The 22,939-nt window shown below is 50.6% G+C and overlaps 2 protein-coding genes across 5 annotated transcripts; both read right to left on the reverse strand.

Annotated features, from left to right (window-relative positions):
• Positions 1-1,920: 1,920 nt before the first annotated feature.
• Positions 1,921-10,660, reverse strand: UBOX5 (U-box domain containing 5). The gene is made up of 4 exons (XM_049791561.1): positions 10,563-10,660; positions 7,443-8,625; positions 4,321-4,482; positions 1,921-2,850 (listed from the first exon to the last, which is right to left on the reverse strand). Exons 1-4 carry the CDS (start codon positions 10,614-10,616, stop codon positions 2,639-2,641), a joined length of 1,611 nt encoding a protein of 536 aa, XP_049647518.1. The 5' UTR covers positions 10,617-10,660; the 3' UTR covers positions 1,921-2,638.
• FASTKD5 (FAST kinase domains 5) lies at positions 10,572-22,207 on the reverse strand. Of its 4 annotated transcripts, none has more exons than XM_049791384.1 (3): positions 22,133-22,207; positions 15,267-17,655; positions 10,572-10,659 (listed from the first exon to the last, which is right to left on the reverse strand). In XM_049791384.1, exons 2-3 carry the CDS (start codon positions 17,615-17,617, stop codon positions 10,656-10,658), a joined length of 2,355 nt encoding a protein of 784 aa, XP_049647341.1. In that variant the 5' UTR covers positions 17,618-17,655; positions 22,133-22,207; the 3' UTR covers positions 10,572-10,655. The 4 variants fall into 4 exon arrangements, with proteins under 4 accessions (XP_049647341.1, XP_049647332.1, XP_049647312.1 ...); XM_049791375.1 differs by lacking the exon at positions 10,572-10,659 and adding an exon at positions 10,672-11,375; XM_049791355.1 differs by lacking the exon at positions 10,572-10,659 and adding an exon at positions 11,277-12,556.
• Positions 22,208-22,939: the final 732 nt, after the last annotated feature.

A 22,939-nucleotide genomic window follows, 5' to 3' on the forward strand; every position in this document is an offset into this window, starting at 1 on the left:
GGGGATAGAAAGCAGGTCAGGCTGACAAAGAAGCTCTCCCTTCTCCTGTCTGGATGAGCAAACGCTCCTCAAATGGGCCTGTCTTCGCAGCATTTAGTGGAGAGCTACCCTGTCATGAAGCCTTTCAGCCAGTCGCCGTGAATTCACGGCTTGATGGGGGTTAATGGCTGGAGGCTGATGGCGGGCAGGGGGGAATCCTGCACCTCCTGGCTGAGCGCAGCACCTTCTTTTCTCGTGTCACGGCTAAAGATGCTCCTCTGCTTCCGTGACATGATGGAAAATAGCTCTGATGCTCATTTAAAGAAGGAAGCGCAGCCAACGTCAAGACTTGCTGGGGCGCTGCTTTTATCACTTGTCCATCCAAATCCATCCCACTGGCATGAAGACGTCATGTTGGGAGGTCACTGACCAGCAAGGGATGGATTTGTCTTCCTAAAAGAGCTGGAAGGAGAACGTTAGAGGAAATTGCTCAGGCCTTCCATCAAAGGCCGTTCCTCGCCTCCCAAAGAGAAGACAGACTCGGTGCCGGGAAATAAATTTGCTGCTGGCACCTGCCCATTCTGCGTGGGAGCTTTCGGGGAATTGTCCTGGCAGAAGACCCCATGGGAAGTCCTGGCTATGTGTCACCCACCGCCAAGCCCATCTTCTCGGGGTGCAGAGAGGGTCTCTGCTGCCCACGGAGGTTTCAGTGCCCCGCTCGTTTGCGAGGGGAGCAATCAGGAGGACGAGCTGGGGGTACGTGGTCCTTCCCTAAGCAATGAGAGGTGGGCGCAGAGGAAAATTCATCCCTTTGCCCTCCCTGTATCAGCAAGAGGGGGACACAGGGGTTGAAACTTGCTGCCAAAGCCTCCGCTCCGTCAGGTTCCGTGCTCTCTCCCTGGAGAATGAAGGGAACCTGGAGAGAAAACTCGCCTTCAACCACAGCGAGATGCCTCCCAGCCTGAATCGCTGCCCACCGGCAGGATATCACGAGAAACTTTTAGGCAGGAGAGATGGTTGGCCGAGCTGGTGGCTTTGGGTTTCGTCGGAGGCGACCGGGCTTCGTTAGCGCCAGAGAAGAACGAGACGGCTGCGCGGATGGGGAGCTCCTGCGGCAGCGATCGTTCCCCGGAGATCTGGGGCGGAGGAGGTGTGAGAGCTGAATCATGTCAGGATGGTTCACTGCAAACACAACAATACCACAGAACTGAGAGGGGTTTTGCTGCCTCTGAATTGTGGGATTTTTAGGAATCTTTTTGCCTATTTTCTAAGCGTTTATTATTTAAAGATGGGGGACTTCCTAGTTTTGCTATAAATGGAGATGGGTTACAAACTCCCACTGACGCAGACGAAGAGCAAGATCAGTTCGGTGCTGACACAAAGCCGTGTCTCAGTTGCTTGATGAGACTCTATTTCCCGTGACCAGAAAGCCACAAATATTAGGGGTTGCTCAGCAAGTAGGTGCTTTTAAGAGAGAATAAAGGTATTACATGCAAAGCTGAGTTGAGTCAGCTGGAGGCTCGTGACCCCAGAGAAACTGGCACAGAACACCAGCGAGTAATGTCTGCTCCGTGGAGAGAAATTACTAATAAAGTGGCAGCAGCAGGGGGTTATACAGGTGACAAAACCCTCTGCTGTCACCTTACTCCTCGGCACATCCAGGACACGCTGGAGACAGAACGTATCCGAGTGATTTTCCTTCCGGCTTTTTTCTGAACAGCACTTTGAAGACCAGACCTCCTCGGGTTTAGGTATCTGAGTCTCAACCCTGTGACGGTCCACGCGGCTGCTGCGATAACCCCTCTAAAACCCACGGGTCTGCAGATCCTTTGTGTCGGCTTAGCTTTTTCCAGCCCATTTATTCAGTACTCTGCAAAGAGATTCACTCCACGAAATCATTAAGACGCACAATGAGACCAATTACGAGTCAGAAAGAGAACCTGACTTTAAACGTAATTTTATTAAGGCTTAAATGTCTATCAGCCAGACGGGAGCTGGTCCAGTCACACAACATAAACCGAGAGTGACGTTTGGTGTAATGCGATGGCTTTTCTACAAGAGTTTGTATGAGCAGGATGAGATCGCTGCCGGTTACTCACGCATTAACCACGGCCTCTCTTCGTGACTTGCTGGACTCCAGGATGAACGACGTGCTCCTGCAGCACAGCGAGGGCACCGCAGGAAGGAGGGGAGTGAGGCGGGGAAAGGGAGAAGTCAGGTAGCTTGCATGTTGTCAATCACAAGGACTTTGCCTGGTCCACGACCGAATGGCTGCTCATCAAATATGTAAATGGTTTTAACTCACAGGGAAGCTAAACTCACAGTCCAAAAGGCACCTATGCTAAACCACTGAGCCACTGGGATGGTGGTAAGAGGGCGGGTGCGACAGGTGGAAATCAGTTCTGTATAAATACATATTCCTTGTTAAAGAAGCTATGGCTTTTATTATCCTCAGATCGCTTTGCTCTGGTGCGATGCTCTAACCCCCCACCCCCCACTACTCTGTAAGCACAAGAAGACCAAGTCCTCTCCGCCATTACGGGTGCTCATCTGGCAAGCTCTCCAAAGGCCTTCGTCCTCCTACGGATCAATACGGACACAGGGAACAGCAGCGGCTCCTTGTTCTCGTCCTCCCGGCGGGCTCCGGCAGCCGAGGGGGTCAGAAGTGAACCCTCCTGACGTCGTGCGTGGCAGCCGACCTTTTACAACTCCCGCACAGTATTGATGATGGAGACTTCTGCTTCTCGGCCAAGCACGGGCGACACATGAGGTGGCCGCAGGGAAGCTGGTAAATGGACTCCGTTTTGAAATAAGAGGAGAAGGTTTTGCCGCAGGAAGAGCATCCTTGGGTCTGGCTGCTCCTGCCGTGCTCTGCAAAGGCGACAGGAGAAGCGGCTCGACAAGCCCACGCTGTTGCCACCCCCTTACGTGCCCAATCCTGCCTACAAGCCGAGGGCCCTGCTTTCTGCAGATGTACGGCACGGCTGTAGGCACTCAAGGCTCAGGACCGTGGCCCGTCTTCTCTATCGCTACCGTAAGGAAAGGGATCGGTCTAGCTTCTGGGGCAGGTTGTGCTCAGAAGGGGCTGGATCACGTCAGCATTTGCACAATCAGGCTTTTAATTGAAGACAGATGACTGTAAAGGGCTTTTCACTTTTACTGAGACTAAATCGGCCTCCCTTCCGCTCTTCCAATGCTCGGATTAAAATCACTAATTCCCGAGTGAAATGCTTTAGGTATCATTTTGCATTCCTATCACACGCTACCTATCATGGGCTACTCAGTCAACTCTTAAAACAGCAGCAATTTCAAAGGGGACAGGAAAAAGCTTAATAGCTTAACGTCACTGCAAAACAGTAAAAGCTATTCAGAGAGAGACACACACACTGGGAGCTGCACAGCCCCGGCCCTTTCTCAGGGTCACTTGGTCCCTCTGAACCCTCTTCTCTGCCGCGAGCAGGCAGATCCTCGCTCAGGGGAAGAGGAGCAAGCCAGCAGTTAGGGCACCAGCCTGTGGAGGGACATATGAGGGTTCAGTGCTTCCCTGCACCCCGAAGAAATGATGTTGGGAATGCGTACGCAGCTGGATTAGGGTGTCCAGCTAGCAGGTGGGATGAAAACTGCGAGGACTCAACAACCTGGCCTACATATATTGAAACCTGATGGGATTCTGGGCACACACTTGGCTGGTCGGCCTGTGATGTTGCTACCGTTACCTGTTCCTGTTAAGGGTCAGCATGCTACACGGTATTTGCTAGATTTACACCTCTCCAGCTGCATCTCCACGCCAGACTCATTCCCCATTCACATGACAACTGCCCAGCTTGCTCTGTGCAGCTAACAGGCAACATTTAAGCCACTCAGCCCAAATGGCAGAGCTCTGCGAACAGCCAAAGACTCAACGTGGGGCGAGCTCTCAGTCTGAACTAACCTGGTGCAGGCTGGGCTGAGCACCGCGTCTCAGCACAACGCATCCAGGATCGTCCTTGGGCAGCGCAGACAAGCGACAGCCAAAAATGGGGACAAATCACAGGACTCATGGTGAACCCTGCTCTGACTGTGGACATGGACAACATACCTCACTTTCTGGGGGTCAACATGGTCTAACCTGCCTCACTGGGAGAATAAACCATTAAAACTGCCAAGAGAAAAAAGCAGTAAAGACTGTTAAGTCAAGCTTGCTGGGAGACAATATAATACCTTTATATTCAATATATATAATATTTTGGGGTCTGAAGAGGCATAGAAAGATGCTGAGCAGCAGCACAACCCTCCCTGTTAACCCAGTCCCAGTTCCCCTCTCTCGCTCCCAAAGGTGAACCAGTGGTGCTTGTTGCTTACCGAGGATGGTGCCCACGCTCCACGAACTGCTGCAGCCTCCCTCGCTTTGCGCCTGCTGCTGGCTTTTCATCAGCTTGGCCGTAAACGAGGGCATTGAGCTGAGCGCCGAGTTCAAGGCAGTGTCCAAACTCTCCGACAGTTTTTGTTCGTGAGAGACCGGATCTGCAAAGAGAAGCACAAGCTTGAGAAGTGGATGCTGGGAAAAAGAATGTGCAACTGAAATGCCGCTTTGCCTCTGAACCTCTGGGACAACACTCGGGGTTTTAGGAGCCCTGGAACTTGTTTTCTTCAGAGGTCTCTTTCCCCCACCGAGGTGCCAGGATGGGGATGTAGCGCCTTATTTCCTTTGGGTCCTAAAGATGAAAAGTCCTACGGATTACTGACAGACATTCATGGCATGCCCCAGTGCCAACAAACATTCAGGTGCCAGCTTCTATCTGCAGGTCTGAAAAAGGACAAAACTCCAAATAATCCAGAAACCCATTTCTCTCTGAAACCCCAGGCAGCTCCCTCAGCCTGCTCCACCGAGGGTCCCAGCCCAGTGCTCCCAGGCTTGCCTCCTGCAGCTAACTGGGAACATTTAAGCCACTAACAAAATCTGGGGGACTTATTTTTTTCTCTGTGTCCCAGTTCTGAGTCAAGGGATAAAGCCAAAGGCACGGGGTTGGACCACTCCCTGCAGCGTTTTGTCCTGTGCAATACGGAAGGCGTTAATTAAGACTATGAATTAAGAGAATGTTGTCTGCATCACTAATTCTGTTAAATCCATCTCCCAGAGGAAGACCTTTGAATTAGTGCTGCACATTTGCTACAGCAATCAAGGCTGATGAAATACTGAAGCATGAGCTCCCTGGGCCAAACACTGTGCTTTTATTTACGTACAGGCATGGCTCCCCTGGGAGCTCCAAGAGCCCACAGGGCAGTCCCTGCTCCTGTGGGGCTGGGGCACATCCCCAGCGGGAGCTGTTACACGCCTCTTCAATAAAAATAACAAATGATACTTCCTAAAACATGGAATGAGCTCCAGACTGAGAGATCAAAGCAGAAATGTACAGTCTGACTTCTTCCTACTCTTTCCGGTACCACCAAACAGAATTATTTTCAACCAAGCCACTAAAGAATTTGCTTAAAATCAAACGACCACCTAAGCTTTTTCCTTGAAACATTTTTTGGCAATTTTGGGAGAAAGGTGAAGGGAGTGACAGGTACCAGCAGGCACTAACAGCAGTCAGAAGCTGTGGGCCATTTATGACATGTTACAGACCACTAGAGAACACAAGAAAACTCGACTTACCTGCCTAGAGAGACAGCCCTTACGTGACCAGAAGCTACCCATGCACCGTGTACTTACACCGTCCTACTCAGACCAGACTGCTTGCAGCAGACAGCCTCACAGACACAGCTGCTCTCTTCAAGCTCATCTAAATACGAGATTGCTAAAGACGTCTCTTTCCCACCTCCCAGCTTAAGTTTACCCTCCTCCTCCAGTGGGATTATTACCTAAAGCAGTAACTCAGTTTAGTGATACCAGAGAGAAGGTATGCAGTTCAGTTATACCGACGTAACAGTTGCACTGCCAGCAATAACGTTTCAGGAATTCCTGTGCCAACAAGGGAAAGAGCAAACGTGGCAAAACAGATGTGGATTTGGGCGAAAGATCTAGCATGGAGTCAAGACGAGCAATTGCCTGGGAGCCACTCTCTTCACCACGGACTGGAGGCTGAAGGTACTAGCCCTTAGAGAATAAACCACAAAGCGCAAACAGATTTTGGGGAGAGAGGTGTGAATCTCCTTGGAATTTAAACCACAGATCACCTTTGCTTTCTGAAGACTGTTGCCTCCTCGCCAGTCCTGCCCACCCCAGCACTTGAATGCTGCTGGACCTACAAAGAGTATCCTACACGTCTGCTCCCAGCGCTCGGTGGATCCAAAGGTCTGCCTGCACTGCCGCAATGCTGCCTTGCCTGCCCGGTCAGAAGCTGTGGCGTGGCTGGGGACCGAGGTGGGTGAAAGCACTCAGCTTTTCAGGGAATTTATCTCAGCGTTGCAGGTCTGGACTGTTTTTCTGCCTCTTGGAGCTTAGGCCCAGCGGTGCTGCTACCAGATTGCTGAGAAAAGCAAGGATAAAAGGAAACCAGCGCCCGTTTCCTTCCCCTGTAGGCACAAGTCAAGTCTCTTGCCCAATGTCACTACCTGGTTTTCTGCTTTAACTAACTGCAAACCCTGTGCAAGTCTCTCCCAGCCTGTGCTGTCTTCAACCCCCCGTTCTGAAGGCAGCACTGCCTGCCAATTCCCGTGTTGCCGTCGGTTCTATGCACTAAGATTAGCACAGACCGGAGGCTGTGCAGCAACATGCTCCCCAAGCTCAGCCTCTGCCCCAGGAAAAGCAGTCCCGTGAGAAGGTAAGGAGCCAGCGTGTCCCGGGGACACAACCTGCGCAATGATGCTGAGCGTGCAGGGAACCAGCTGCACCAAGAGCCCAGGCTGGCAGTTCCTGCCCAGGGAAATCCGTGAGCAGGATTAGTGCCCCATTCCTTCTTTCCTCCCCACCTCACTCCTCGTGATAAGATCCACACCAGTCAGGACCCCCCGTGTCATCACCACTGCACCACCAGACATTTATTTTCCTGCTGTTGTATATTTTCTTGCTGATGGAAGAACAACATACTGGATGGCTGGGGTAATAAATCACCCGTGATAAAGAAACTTCAAACCAGCACACTGTGAGAAAAACACTGTCTCCATACGGACAGTGGCTCAAAAGCAAGAAGGAGAAAGGAAATAAATAGAAACTAAAAGGGAAACACGGCGACCTGAGCAAACGAGAGGGCTGTGAAACAGACTGCACAGGTAACACAACAAGAACAATGAGCCTAGAGAAGAGACAAGGTCAAAGAGAATGGGAGCAAGCACCATCCAGGATGGCAGGTTGTGCTGAGGAGAGGGGAGGTGAATGAGACGATGACCTGACTTCCACGACGTCTACCAACTGCAAAATACAACGGCCTTAAAGCTCTCTAGAGGCAGGATGGGAATCTGTGCTGGAGCCTCCTGACTTGAAAACCTGGCCCGAGGCTGTCAAGACACTCAAGAAACACAAGTGACTTAGGGAGCCACAATACCTGTCGAACAGTCCATTTGGATCAAATGCGAGTCATTGTCAGTTTTCATTTTTTTAGCACTGTTCTCTGAGGTAGACGTGACAAGTAAGTTTGTAGAAGAAAAATAGGGTGGCTGCACGGAGCTCTGATCCATACAGTCCATTTTCCTTTTCAGAGAAGACATCGTTATGGAAGAAGGTACGAGCATTTCTGAGGCGTGAGGCCTCCCGAGCAGGTTGGTGCCAGGGATGCTGTGCTGTAAGAGAAAGTGGTCTATCCTGGCCTTGAGGGTAGGGTGAGGTAGGGGCTGCGAGTGCTGGCTGAAGGCCACCCCAGTGAAAGGATCGCTGGGTACCCTGCCCCAAGACGCCTCACTCCGGTTGCATTTTTCCAAGGTGGTCTGGTCGATCACCTTCCCGGAGGGCAGGAGCATGGGGAAGGTCATGATCTCCAGAGTGATGGGGTCCAGGAATTCTTCAGGGATGTCTTGGATGACATCCACCAGCTTGCGGAGGGTCTGCTGCTCGCTGTCGTTGGCGCTGAAGGGCACGCAGTCACTCTCCATCGGCGTCCAGAGCTCTGGCTTGAGGCTGCCGACATCCTGGGCGAAGAACTGGGAGGCTACCTGAAAGACACCCTCGATCACCTCCTGTGGGCACGATTTGGCAGGCTGTCCCCACACCTCCAGCCTCTTAATGCAAGGCAGGCCGCCTCCGGCCACATGGGTGATGCAGATTTTTAAGTGCGACACGTTGCTGAGCGAGGCGGGCCCTTTGTTCCAGAGGTCTTGAGATGCAGAGCCAGGGTAGGAGAAGACATTTTCCATCTGATGGAAGGGAGGCCTCGGCTTGAAGCCTCTGTGGCCGAACGTCACTTTGCTTTGATTTTTTAAGACAGCTTTGCCCACCAGTGTGAAAGTGTCTTTGTCCGACACAGGCTGACCGGCCAGACCTGAGAACTGACCCTCAGGGCTCTGCCAAGAGGTTTTATTGCATGAGGTAGAGGTGTAAACTTCGAGCCCGGAGAAGGTTTGGTATCCCCCGGATGAGATGTCGATATTAATCCTGCAGATCTCAATGTTGAAGGGAAAAGAGATCGTAACGTGGACTGGAGGCTTGATAAAGTATTCGCTGCGGAAACCACGATTTCTCCTGGCAAGGTCTTCGGAGATCAGATTCTCCACCTCGTAACCATCAGCAGAAATCTGTGTTTCAGGAGAAAACTGGATTTAATTTGAAGCAAGAAAATAAAAGGAAACTATAATTTCACAAGCACTTACATAGATTTTCAAGATGACATCAACTAGGAACCAAGGCTGCGGTTGCACATGCAGCTGAGACAACAGAGGAGATCCCTGCTCCTGAGGCAGACCAGACCCACTCCCACCCTCCTCCAGCCACATGGTCCCAGCCGCTCTTCTCTGCACCCTCTGTTACCTGGCCAGCCATTTGCAGAGTTGATTTCACTGCTAAAAGAGAGGAAAAATTATGGACGGTTTGTGGTTTTGGCTGGGTCAGTGAACTAAATCGAGTGGGAGAGCGTGGCTGGGAGCAGAGCATGTGTGCGTAGCGGAGATGGGAGTCTCCTCTCTTTCAACAGTGGTGAAACATTATGCCAGCTTATCCTACCATGTGGAAACGTACTCTGAATCACGCAGTTACAGGATCCCAGAGAAACCTCTGGAGGTCAGCTAGTCGACTGTATCCTCGCGCTCTGGGATCAATCGTACCCATCCCTGAGGGAGATCGGTCTAACCAGGCTGGGTTCCACCCCATGTCTCCTAGAAGATAAAATCCCACCCTCTGGTCTGCTCCTGGGCAGACTGGCTCTACCCATTCCCTCTCCTGGAAGCCCTGGGGCCTAAAAACTCTGCAGCACTTGCTAAATGAACAAATAACAGCAAGGAATATCTATTTATTCCACCTGCTTAATATGGTCACTCTACACCCTCGTGATCACAACAATCACACTGAACCTCAGTAGCACTGGCCAGGTCTCTCAACACAGCACCTGGATGGATGGTCACGCTTGTACTGCTGTTTTTGCAGCACAATACTTACAAATGCAAGGCTGTCTTGGATTTTGGGGTGTGAGCTGGTGGGGAGACTTACAATTAAAAAGTTGCTTTGAATTAAAAACTAGTTAGTATCTAAGAGATTCCGACGATGCTGGGTGAAAACTTAATTACTTCTAGAGTACAGTAACTTCAGCAAACATTGCCAAGAGCTGCGTATTCTACTGGACAAAGGGAAAGCTCTAATATTGCAGGGAAAAAGGTATCTCAAGTCAAAGCACGCGTACCCATAAGCACATAACATTTTCTCGTTATGAGGTCCTGCAAAATTAGGGCTTCTTCCTTCCAGCAATTAGTATGTGCCACATTAAAGCAGTCGCAGGAGGTTATACAGTGTTCTAACACCACCTGGCAAAGACTGACCAAAGCATAGACACGACAAACCAAATTTTGAAAAGTAACTTCTGGGAAATCTCTCAATACTGATTTTGCAAAGCACTGAGCCTTCAGCTCCACTTTTATCTCCACATGAGCTGCAGATCCCAAGCACCCAGACACGTGTTCTCTTAGTGCTCGCACATCAATGATTCTCTCAACACCGAAGCACAAAAGGGAAAAGGGATCCAGGAGGACAGATACCCAACATCGGTTCACAAAACCTCCTCGCTGGGAATGACAGGAGACTGGTGATCTTGGAAGAGAAAGCTGTGAGCAGAACCACCCAAATCACAACCCGCCCACATCACCGGAAAATGATCTTAATTGACAAAAATGCTCTCAGCTCTGCAGTCTAAAGAGCCTACAGCTTACCTAGGTCTGGACTGCATTTGTCCTCAACGCTTCTGTTGCCAGTGGACATATACACAGCCTCCCATGTTACAATCCCTCTCTGAACCAGCCAGCCCACACAAAATGATGGGAGATTGCTGTGAGTTGCCTTTGCTTTGTTTTCTCAGGGTAGACTGGCATGGCCAGCCAAAAATCAGCTGGCAGTTCCAGAAACACTGCTAATTATCACAGATGAGCAGTGAACAAGCCCTCTCCAGCCCCAACCAGCCCAGCATGCCACTTCCACCTAACTCCTCCATCCCTCCAGCTCCCTAAAACCCAACACATCATGACTTTACCTTGTTGCAGTGAATTCTTGGCTTGAACTGTGGGAGACAGACGTTTATTACCATCTTGGCAGTTGGAGAGACCTCACTTTCTGAGCATCAGATTCAGCTTGTAAAAAAAAAAAGCAGCAAAATAAAGAAAATGAACATCAGTGAACAGTGAAAGGATCTCGTGTTTTGGAGCCTATATGAATTACAAGCTCGGTGGTTCCTAAAATGCATCTCAGATCTGAGTCCAGGAGGTGAAGTCAATATAAACCCAAATGACTGTGGTGGAGAGACGGGATTGAGAGAAAAAATTGCATTAATATTAATCAGTGAACCCCTGGAGAAATATCAAAGAGAAAATGGCTATTTTAACTAGAAATGTCTTACCTATGGATAGACTAGCAGTTAGATCTGAAAGTTTATCAAAGAGGCAGGAGGTTTTGTAGATACAGTAAAGCATGAGAATATCACATGAGGTTGTCAAAGGAATTGGTGTGAGCTCTCAGCAGCCTCAGTCGGACCTGGAGGGCACGGACGGGCTGCTCTGTGATCTGACAGGGGCTTTCAGCACCGCAGCCCCTCACCGCTGCGAGGTGGAAAGAGCCGGTGTCCATTCCCACCGTGTGGCCTTGAACTGCCTGTTTTGTCTCCGTGCATGCCACATCTATCCGCTGCCTTCAGCAGTTTGAGGCAGGACCTGCCTGCGCTCTTGGACAACACCCAACACAACAAGCTCAGACGGGGCCTCTTGGGATAAGGGTAACACCAGTCAGCACTAACACACCGCTGCCGCAAAGAGAAATGTTTCTTGAGGGCTTTGGGAGCCTCAGATGTAAGCTAAGATTAAACACAAATATTAATAATTGGTATTTAATAGCTCCAAGGGAGCAGAGGGCATTTAATAGCTCTGAGAGAGATCATCTGTGTTCTGAACACCGGCCCAGCTGATTCTTCTCACAACGTTCATTAAAGAAACTCAAGTGAACGCACCTTCTTTTCCATTCAAAAAAATGTGACTCAAATTGGTTATATCAGATCTCTTTTAAGAATGAAATTATCTGCGAGGCAAAAGTTTTAACCTTACGTTAACCTTAGTTTTAATATGTCATTGCCTTGGGCAACCTTGCAAATCAGGAACCCATGGCTTTCTTCAAGAACAAGCAGCTCTTTAATGATTTTCAACTGAAGCTGTTAGTTCAGCCAAAATTAAATTGGCCTTCTGGGGGCACGTCGGTCCGGCCACTGAAATGCAGAGCGTTAATGAGCTTGCTTTCCCTGCCTGCTAAGCGTGTGGGTGCAGTCCGGTCTGCGCACGATCGAGCGCAACAGTCTGAAATGAGAAATGTGGTACCCGCGGTACAAATCCCACATACAAAAATCAACACAATAGAAGCCAAGCCTGCAGAGAGCAGAACTTGAAGGTTACAGTGCTAATGCTTAACCAAAGCAGGTGTGAACTTAGGAAAAGCTGCAGCTTGCTAGACGAGCACCCCTTCTAGCCCAATATTTGGTCTCACAGCCATCAGGAGCAATTCCTGCTCCTCAACAGAGAACACAGGAACAGGGCAAGCACAAACCAATGCTCCTCCAATACTACTTTCTTGGCCGCCTGAGCCCGAGAAGCTTCCAGTACAGGGCTGCCAGTGTGGAATTGTTCAAACAAGCTTTTAAACTGTTTGACTTTTGGCACCTACATCTTGTGGCAATAAGATTGCCGGTTTATCTACAGGCTGTGTGACAAAACTACGCTTTTTGGTTCATTTTGAACCTGTTGCCTGGTAAATTAGCTTGGCCCCCAACACTGGTATTATGGAAAATGGCAAATCAACTCTCTTTGCTCCCTTTCTTGGAATGACTCACGATTCGCTCTCTGTTCTATTTCTCCTTGCATCTCTTTCCTGGGCTGAAGACTTCTCCATTCCAATCTGACCATACTGGTGCATTCGCATTCAGCAAGTCTCGGTGAGACCTTCCCTCGATGTCGGTGAGCAGGAAGAGGCACCTTCACCTCTGCACCCCTGCAAAATCATCGCTTTAAAAACTCACTTCTCATGAGCCGTTGTCTACTGAGATCCTGCCTATGGCAGGTGTCAAATTCTCCCGCGGACCTTGCACCATGCAACCTCCTCTTTCTAAGTGCTGCCTCGTGCTAGGCAAATCACGGATGGGTGCAAGCCATCCCTCAGGACAGACTCACGTCTTCTTCGAAGCCTAGGGCTGTTACTGAGGTTGCATCCTAAATCTTCATCCTTTTCTACCATGCTTTTAATAATCTGTGGCAATTAGCTCTGGTTAACTACAAACAATTTATTCTCTCACTCAACTTACTGTTTTTCAATTCAGTTCCTCTTTGTTCTGCAGCTCCAATTCTGGAGCTATATATATGTATATATAGGTCGATCTTACAGGATTTTCTCTTACCTGTTTGTGACCCTGACAGACTTAAACAACTCAGGCTAACTTTTCCAGGTTCACCATCTCACTAAGAAAATGCACTATTTTGCAAGTCCAAGTCAGTGCCCTCCTTTCTTCTGAAAAGCTCTACTGCACTCTTGCTTCACAGCTAAAGTTGGTCACTGAGTTGCTGTTACCCATGGCTGTGGTTTTTTTACTCTTACCATGAAAACACAACTCAGAAGACAAACAGTGGGCACGAAGGGACAGATTAAATGAGAAACTGGAATGAGACTAGGACTAAGCTTCTGTGTAAAGAAGGAAAGCGAGAACTGGCTGGACACACTGTGATAGGAAATTAAAAGGGCTGGCTGAGGCCAGAGAGGCAGGCTGAGAACAAGAATCAGCAGCGACAGGGAAAAGCAGGTGAGAGGAACTGATCAGAGCAGCAGCCAGATTCAGATGGGGACAGTGAGCCCCAGACCCCTCTAGCAAAGAGCCTGGGCTGAAGCAAGAGCTGGGGAAATGCAGACTGTAAAAACCTCTGGGAAAAGAATGGGATGGAGCAGCAGATGTGGCTTCCCACGGCTACTGGTGCCATTAAACCCCAAACTTCTGTGGAGGTCTCCTGTGCTAGTGACAACTCATGTGGCTGTGGCACAAAGAAGGATCTGAATTTATGAACACTTTAAAAATTCAACACCTGCAAAACTGCATTACTAAAGTCATTACTCATGAAAACAACCAACTCAAAGATCACGAAGGACTTCAAGACTATGAAGTGCCATCAGGATGCCACACAAGTGTCCATCTCTCTCGAGTGCATAAATGAAGATCTTTCAACTAGGTGGTGAAATGCAGACCTGAAGGACTGCACTCTGTCCTTTTTTATACCAGCAAGATCCTCTGTGGTCTTGGGCAAGTCATTTAAAACCAGGCTTCTTGCAGCTACTCGCTAAGTGCCTTCCTGGTGTCCTACCCAAGAGTAGAGAGCTGCTGCAGTAAGGAACGTGCATAGTAGTCAATGAACTAAGGTGCTCCATAACGCTGAGTATTTGAGAGAGGAAAAAAACAAGCGCAGACATTTTAAACCAGGCAGCCAAAATGAGCTAATATACAGCATCTGCCTTGGAACAGCAACCTGCTTACTGCCACCTCTCTTCCCCATCCTCCACCTCAGGATTAATTTCAGCACCTTGAAATGCTGCATGGCAAAATAGCCAGAACAGCTCAGCTGCCTTTGCAGTGGGAATGGGAGTTTCATTTGCTGCTCCATGTGAAATAAGCCCTTCAGCTCTGCTCAGATGCAGAGTCTGCCCTGTGCACCTCAGGAAACGTCCCTCCTCTCGGCGAGAACCACCACCTGAAAGCTCAGGAAGATGCCAGCAACTCTGTCCTCACAATGACATGCAGAAATCAGACACCAGGCCACATCCTGAGCAAGAAAATAACACAGTGAGCCATGTGACAGAGGGTGAAACCAGCAGCCTCCAGAGCAGATGCTTCACACAGCCAGAGTTTGCACTCCGGTTTGCACAGGACTCATCATTGCCCAAGCAGGGGAATCACCTGGATTTGTCAGCCCCATTCGGTGGCAGACGGTATCAACAGGGTCAACACGATGCAAATCCTCTCTGCCAGGCATTGCTGAGAGCAGAGCACTAAATTAATGTCTCAGGGTCAGAGCACCCCAACACTCAGCCCCAGCTTCCATCTCACCGCTCAGCTTTCACGCTCTGTCCTGCTCATGCACAGCTCCTAAAGGAAAAACTCAGACTGCCTGACTACCGGCCCCAGCTTGACAGCGATGGAAACAGTGAGGAAATACATATGTGCATTCCTAGCACCCAGCGCAGCTTCATGACTAACGATCATCCCAATTCCCTCCCAAATACCACCGTTCTGCTCTCACAGAGCCACCAAATCCATCCAGTTTCATTTAGGGTGGAGAAAAACGTAATCGCAGAGAAAAATGAATAAGACAGTAGTTTTTATTCGTCATGGAAGCATTTGAGGATGTATGTACAAAAGCAGAGCGCGGGACATATGACTGTCAGCAGAGCAGAAATGACTAACACAGCAAGGCAGCCTGAGCACACAGAGGACCTGCCAAAAACTTAACCAACACTCAGAGACCATTTTAATCAGTAAACAGAAAGAGAGATGCATCTGGGAGGCAGTGTCAGCCTCTGAGCGAGCACTATACCAGACTAGCCAGCCCTGCTAAGCAGCGCTGGGTCAAACACTTTGTAATGGAGGTAGCTCAGTTTCTCCAAACGTGTGCGTTTGAGCAGAGGAAACCATTCCCAGAAGGGAAGCTCAACCACCACGTACCCCAGCTGCTGCAGCTGCCGCCGTTTCAAGCAGTGCAGCCCCAAGAGCCGCTTGGAGCAGTAGCAGTAGTGGTTTCGGTTGGACACCTGAATCGCCAGTTTCACCTGCCGAGGCTGCCGGTTCAGTGTAAGAGATGGGGGGACTTCAAGACAGCGCTCCGATTTAGGCTCAACTTGCAATCTGGCATCTGCAAGAAGAGCTCCACGTGAAAGCGCAGCACTATCCCCTGCATTTGGTGTTCCTGCTTCTTCCCTCCCCTCCTGCCCAGGAGTCCTGGCTTCATTTTCCACTTCCACAGGAGACTGGCTACTAGATGTCCCTTTTATAAGCTGAGTCATTAAGTCATCCGTTAGACTAACTCCAAAGTCTTTCAGTTTCTTATCTGTAATAGGGTCCTTTAAGTTGAAAGGGATGGGATGTCCATCCATAGCCAAATGAACCTCTAGATCACTCGATCTTGTGTGAGGCAGGATCATGTGGTTCTTCACATATTCAGCGCCACCTAACATGCTCTCGAGAAGAGACACAGCTTCCACTATTTCAGGCCTGACATAGATTTCTTGCTCTGCAAAATTCAAAACCATCTCAGTCATCTCTTGATAAAGCTGAGGTGAAAGGCGGCTGCCTTGGTAGCTCGGGCACTCAATTTCAACACTCTTACTAAGCGTGAACAGGTCCTTTTTGAGCTCATACTTACTACCTCTTGTTTTCTGGACAAACTCATCCCTCAAAGCATAGTCTATCAGGTCCTCTGGGAAGCGTTTGACAAATGCCAGGCCAAGCAAACCAGTAAGGAGATGCTCTGGAAACTTCCTAAATTCATGGAGTTTCCTATGCATCTGCTCTATCAGGCTGGAGTAAAACTCTTCCTCGTTCGGCGGTTCATAGTCCAGGCATCCAAACGACCACAAGAACTTGGCAGCATCTTTGCTTCGGCAGTAAGTCACCTTAGAAGGCAAAGACATGGCTACAGCAGCCATAATGCCCTCGTCAAAGTAGTGTAGGGATGAACAGGTAAGAGTGATGTGCATGATGCCCTGGATGTTTACTGTAGGAATCCGAGCGGGAATAACCTTCCCAAGTTCCTTCAAGATGGGTAAGTGGTCCACGCGACTGTAGCGGAGTAGTTTAAGCACATTCACCAAAGCATAAGTGCTCATGTCTTCCATCTGCAGGTAGACTCTGTCTGCAATTTTTCTCATGACGTGGTCAGAGATACCACTGAGGGACTTGAAGAGCCCTAAGCAGACAGCACCCACCTCCTCCAAGGTGAAGGAGTCCAAGTACTTCAGAATCATGCTCTCCACCTTCTGCGTCAAGTCTGCGGGTGACCTCCGGCCTTCACCTATGATATAAAGAAGCTGAACAAACTGGGGCAAAGTGAGGTCTTTCCAGTGCATGTTGGCATAGCTGAACAAAATGCTCAGGTAGGAAGGCACGCTACGCTGCAGACAGCGCCAGCAATCAGCCACCAGCAGCAGCTGGTCCAGGTTCATGTCCCACACTCGCCGGCAGAATTCATTCTCGCATGCGTTCAGCAGAGGGTGGGCGGGTGGAACAACCAAACGAACACAAGCTTTCAAAATATCGACGAGTTCTGAAGTACTGAACAACCTGATGTTTTTGACAGCACAGCGGCACAGTGTATTAAACCTGGATTCGGACACCAACGCTGCATGTTGTTCCACTGGCAAACGACTCAGCTTGCAAAAATAATCTGTGATAGTTCCTGGGCTCTGGCTGCCCTTGCATATGGCCACACTGTGTAAAATCGAGTCTCCTTCTTCTAAAGGGAAGGTCTCTACTGGCTCAAACTTGTCATAGCTGAGAGATTTGTATTCAGGCCTCCCCTTCTGAAACATGCGAGGGTCCTCCTTGGAGTCGTGCATCTCTCTTCTATCTTTTTCTGCCTCCTCCTTGGTTTGTGCCACAGAAAGGCACGCCGAGATGGTCTGCTTGAGGAGTGGTTTGGACTTGGGCTTTGGCAGGGCATTTCTGACAGAAGGCAAAGCTTGAGAAGAGGCGTCACTGAATGTATGCTGAACCCATGCCCTGCCAGGGCTGGTGAAAGTGTCACCGAGAGCCTGGCCACTGCTCCTAGCAGCATGCTGCTGGGAGGCAGCTCTGCTTTTGGCATAGGCAGATGGATTATACAATACTCTGTAGTCCAGTGGATTCAGCAACTGGATTGTAGCTGCAGATTCACTTCTGGTGTTGGCCGTTTCTAGGTTCTCTTCCTTTTCCTGCTCACTTTTGCTGCTTCCGCTCTTGGCCTTGTACTTGGCTGTAGTCGAAAATGCAGTCACCCTGCTCAGTCTTGGAAATCTTCGGCATATTAGCACTGTAGCCATGGATCACAATTTACTGGGGTCAGAATTGCTTCCAGGTACTGAAAAAAGGGCAGACGAAGAATGAGTGGCTTCCACCTAACACGAAGCACTTTTTAATCTATCCTTTACGCTACCGAAAGTGAGGCGATGCCAGTGTTTCCCCTAGCCAAGGCGGCTGTTTCCCTGCAACGCCGTAAGGCAGCTGCTATCGAACATCACCTCATGCAAAGGCAGTTCAAGACAAGCACCCAGGTGACCTGACATAGCCAAAGTCGGGGTACATGGCAGACGGGTATTACCTGCTACTCAGCAAGCTACAAGTAACCTGGCAGAGACTGTGGGAGTTAAGAAAAAAGTCATCGCTTTTTCATTTCTAAGAGACCCAAACTGCTTTTTTTTCATTTTAAACAATGAAAACATATTTTTTGCAGTAGAGCTGCAGCTTCAAGAGATTTTATGTATTCAAAGAGAGCATTCTGCTACTTCAGTCACCATAGTCTGAAACACCAACCACTACCCGACAAGTTGTCGAAATATCGAGGGTGCTGCACTGCTCTTCGCACCTAGAGACAGTATGTGGAGGCTCTGAGCAAAGTCTCCGCAAAACCAGTCCACAGAGTGAAAGCTGGCCCGTAACCTGAAGATAAAGATTAGCTGAAAGGAGAAATATGGCCCCAGAACAAAGGGAAGAGTATGGCAGAAGTAACACAAATCATCATGAGATGCTACATCTCGAGTTGAGAACCAGAGGGAACAGAACTTTAGGCTTCAGACTTGGGAGAATCTCCCATAGTTTTAGGGTGCAGAAGGCTTAAAAATGCCTGGCGCCTTCCTAACTCCTGCCTAAACCAGCTACAGCACAGAGAGCGAGGATGAGAAATTTGTCAGAGTTAAGCTGCATGCTGCCAGCCTGCAGCGGCTGCCAAACGAGCCTGTTTACAATGATTCAGATGCTGATTTAAAAAAAAGCACCAGCTCAGCGCTCTGTGTAGCACACCCGTATCCCACCACGTGTGGCCAACCCCAAAGATGCATTAGATCAGACATTTTCAACTTCTTTAAAATCCTTTGTGCTCTCACTACCACAGGGCGCCAAGCAATCAGGAAAGCCGAAGCCTGGCAGAGACACTGCAACAGCGATACACATTAGCTTCTGTGCTCCCTGTACGGGGGAAATAAATCCTTTACAGGCATCCCTCTGAGCTCAGCTTATACATGTGGCTTCCCAATTAGGGCTAGATCAAGATGTCGAATCGGTGCAGGCAAATTCAGTTTTGCAGCAGCAAAATGGATGCCTTGGGGGAAGAAGAGGTGGGATGAACGCTGTGGCTTTGGGGTATCTGAGTAGGAGAGGACTGTGGTGGGATGGGGGATCACATGCAGCTCTGGCTGAACGTAAGCTGGATTTTTTTTGAGTACAAGAATCCCCACTGTCTCCCACGACCCATTAGATGATCTACTCCCGCATCGCAATGGTGATGTATCACCTCCTCTCAAGGAAGGGTGAGATAGGAAGGGAGGGAGGATGGGGAGAGTCAAAGTGATGGTCTTTGCTCCCTCTTGGTGCCAGATGTGGGGTACTGCCTCCTGGGGGGATGGTTCCCCGCAGCTGCCTCTGCTGTCTCTTGTGCGCCCTGAACTTTCTCACAGCAGCAAAATCAGTAACAGGAGCAGACAGGCAGGCAAGACATCTCTGATCTGGCACAGGCACCAGCAGCCTGCTGCTTCCTGCAGGCTGTTTTCTCACCAGGTAGCTTTCCCTCTGTCTTGTTGAGGCTTGGTTTCTGTCTGAGGACAGGATCTCAGCACGGAGTTGGCACGGGAGCGCTCCCGATCTGCTCCAGTGCAAAGTCAAATGGCTCAATTCGGTCCTTTGGGACCAACCATGTTGACTTGCACTGAGGCAGCTGAGGAGCTCTCGCATCCTCTGCTCCACGGGGAGAGCTTGGGGGCAGCAACCGCCAGCTGCTGGGTGAGGAGAAGCTGCCGGAGCAGTACCCCTCTCAGGCGCCCCAGGAGGAGAGGTGAAAAAAGCAATCTGGGCAGAGAACAGGAGGCTCTGGGGGAAAAAGAAGGAAGGCAAGCTGAAATGAAGATTTCTGGAGACCACCACACAAGGAGGAGGGTACAATAAAGAGGCCAATGCATTTTTAAGATGACTAGCAAATGGCTGACAAATATCGTGAGACACTCAATTGCCGCTAAGCTTGCTGGGCACCTTATTTGTATCTCAAAGCACACCACGAGGCAGCCCCCTGGTGCAGATCAGGCTCTGCTCCACAGACCCCAGGCACTTCTGACCCTTACAGCTGCACTACTCCCCACCAGCCAGGCAGCTGCAAGGCCACGACTGTCCCCTTCCAGCGCGAGAAGTCAAATCGCGACTGGCAGGAGAGACTACCTCTTCTGAACTGTCTTGCAAGCAAAGGAAAGGAAAAGCCCCCTCAGAACCTGAGCAGTAAGACCCGAGCCAAGAGCTGTGATGCTGCAGCACAGCCCAGTCCTCACAAAGCCATCAGCAGCAGCAAGCAGGAGGTGGATTTCAAAGCTCTGCTGTTTAGCACAAATAAATGTTTGATGAAAATATCGTTTCTGGCTCTACTAGCTGTGATGTCCAGCCTGAACGGGGCCGCACGTGACGGATGCCGTCTTCGTGTGGCCACAGACAGGCAGCTGTGAAGTGGGCAAGGCTCAGAACTGCACCGTGGCTGGGGGAAGGAGACGCCATTCCCTCTGACACCATCCCCTCTTCTAGCATCTCACAGAGCTTGTCCTGGAGGACACTCGGAGGGCTGGTTCAAGCTGCAAAAATGATCTGGGACAAGAGAAGGTTTATCCTATCTAGGCTTTCCGAGAGACTTTCTTGTCTGACTGTATTTTGCATGTTTTCTGTCTATTATTCTATTATTGAAAGACTAACAAGCACTAAGGAGACACACGCATTTTATTTAAAACAAGTTCTATTTGCTGTTGAAAGGCGATACTACCTACAAAATCCAGAACTCTGCTGTTACCAGAAACACCCCTCTTGGTGATGACAGCCCCACTTCAAAGACAGAGAATCAAAGCCACAGCGTTCGCGCACCGATGTCTCCGAAGGCGAACGTTGCGTGCTGCTAAGAATACCATCCACGTAGTTTAGCATTAAGCTGTGACGCATTTGGGAAGCTACTGAGTGAAGAGAATATTCCTCTCCTCCCTTGCTCCAAATCCAGCAAAAAAAGAGACGACCATGCGCAGGGGAGTGAGGTCAGTCTGGGTGAGATACTTCAAGCACCTTTGAAAGAAACAGGCTGGGTCCAAGTGGCTTTTTGCCCATGACTTTCACCCACCTCCAGCCTAAATCTTTGTGAGCTTTGAAGTTTCTACAGCATTTTCCTTCCAACTCAACCTACACCTCTCCTCCATTTTCCTTTCTTACTTTTACTCAAACCTGAGTAATTGGCCTTCCTTCCTCCTCCCACTGCGCTTCTCTTCTTGTTTGTACATAGCCAAACTCCTTCCCACCTCTGGGCAAGTCTCTCCAGCAATTTCACTTCCAGTGACTCCAAAAAGCCAGTCAGAAAGTGAGTTTTGGAGCTGGGCCCTGCAGCCTGCGAATGCACTTGGTGGAGGTCCTCTGGGATGGAAACATCTTTCTGTTCATGTCTGTGTGTCACACTTACAGCTGAGCTCTTGGCCAAGAGCACAACTGCACAGCTGAGCGTTAGCTGAACACCAGGGAAAACAACATTCCTGGAGGGATGCCACCCGCCTCGGAGTATCAGCTCTGTGAAAGGGGACAGAGGTGCACCCTGAAATGCTCTCTGGGCTTTTGGTCCCTCTGAAATGCTGAGAGGGACCCCTCATGGGATCCACACTAAGAGGCACCCACCACTGCAGCGCACCACCCCTTCCCATGCTTTCCCCCTACCCAACACCACTGACAGTAAAAGGGCTGACAGCATCTCCTCGGCATGCGTGAGGAACTCCAGGTCCCAGCAGTGCAACGCTGGGGGCAAAACACCTCGTTTTGGCCAAGAGCCTACACTGAACACCTGTACCTGGGCTGAAGACAGAAAAAACAGAAAAGGAATGGTGGTTTTTTTCCCCTCCCTCCCAACAGATTACGACGTCGGAGTGCAAGCCCGTCACTTCTTTTGTTTGCCTCTGCTTTTTTTCCCCCCCTCCCTCCCTTTTAGGTCCCCACCGGCAGCAGGCAGGACGAAGGGCTCAGCCACCCCCGGGGGACAAAGCGGCCGCTCGGCGGGCCCCGGCCGGCAGCACCGAGCCCCGCTACTCCCCCGGACAGCTGTACCTGCACGGATATAGCATCTAATCACACACATACACACCCACCAGTGGGGCAGTGACACCCCCACTGCTGCAGCCCCCGGGCAGGGCCTTGGGGGGGGTGGGGGGGGCCTCCGCGCATGCGCCTGTGCCCGCCTCGCCCCGGCCCGCTGAGGGCGGGCGGCGAAGGGAAGGGGGAGAGGAGGGAGAAGGGGACGTTGCGGTCCGCTCTGGCTGCCCGTTCGCTCGCTCGCTGGCACTCACCGGGGCCCGGCGCCCGCCGCCGGTTCTGGCCCTGCCGCCCTGCCAGCCCCGTCCTCCCCCGTCGTTTCCCCAGCCAGCTTCCGGTCACCTGATGGTGACGCGCTTCCGGAAGTACGGAAGCCGAAGGAGGCCGAGGAGCGGTCGGGCAGATGGAGGAGCGGCCGGCGGGTGGCGCCAGCGGCGCGGCAGCCTGGCCCCCCCTCCACGTGATGAAGGGAAGGGGAGTCATGTGACACGGGAGCGGGTCACGTGGCTGTCCAGAGCCGGGGAAGGAGGAAGGGGGCCGCCATGTCGGTGCGGAGGTGTCGAGGGAGGGGGGGGGGGGTGTACCTTCGGTCGCTCGGTGCCGGCCCGGGGGTGCGTTCCCCTGGGAGCCGACCCCAGTCACGGTGGCTGCAGGCCCGGACGGTGAGCCGGGCAGCGGCCGTGAGGTTCTGTGGCTGCCCCGGGGAGCTGGGCCACCAAGAGCCGGTTGGCCAGGGCCGTGTCTGGACGGGGTTTTGAGTATTTTAAGTATTCACGGCTCCGCTGTGGCCAGACACTTCTGTCCGCTGCGGGCTTTGAATCACTGGCAAACAGTAATTAAATAAGGCCTTGAGGACGGAAGCGTGTTAGGCAGGGCACGGCGCACGGACTCACTGAGCACTTGCATCCCTTCCTGATCTTTCCACCAGGTGAATTTCCTTTTCACCTCTTCCAGCACATCAGCCTTTTATTCTCTGGCAGCTGAGGACATCACATCTTCAGGAGACCAAGTGGAGTTGAAGGAGAGCCACGCTAGTTGCGGTCAACTGTAATAAAAGCTTT

This window comes from Accipiter gentilis, chromosome 3 (assembly GCF_929443795.1).
Source record: "Accipiter gentilis chromosome 3, bAccGen1.1, whole genome shotgun sequence".
NCBI lineage: Eukaryota > Metazoa > Chordata > Aves > Accipitriformes > Accipitridae > Astur > Astur gentilis.

Excerpts from the sequence above, each read along its gene's own strand:
- FASTKD5 (XM_049791355.1), bottom strand. The coding sequence starts at position 17,617 with ATGGCTACAGTGCTAATATGCCGAAGATTTCCAAGACTGAGCAGGGTG. Across the intron at positions 12,557-15,266 it reads CGGCAGCTGCAGCAGCTGGG|GGGTGCAGAGGTGAAGGTGC; the intron begins GTACGTGGTGGT and ends ATGATTTTGCAG.
- UBOX5 (XM_049791561.1), bottom strand. The coding sequence starts at position 10,616 with ATGGTAATAAACGTCTGTCTCCCACAGTTCAAGCCAAGAATTCACTGC. Across the intron at positions 8,626-10,562 it reads CAAGAATTCACTGCAACAAG|ATTTCTGCTGATGGTTACGA; the intron begins GTAAAGTCATGA and ends CCTGAAACACAG. Across the intron at positions 2,851-4,320 it reads GAGCGTGGGCACCATCCTCG|AGCACGGCAGGAGCAGCCAG; the intron begins GTAAGCAACAAG and ends TCGCCTTTGCAG.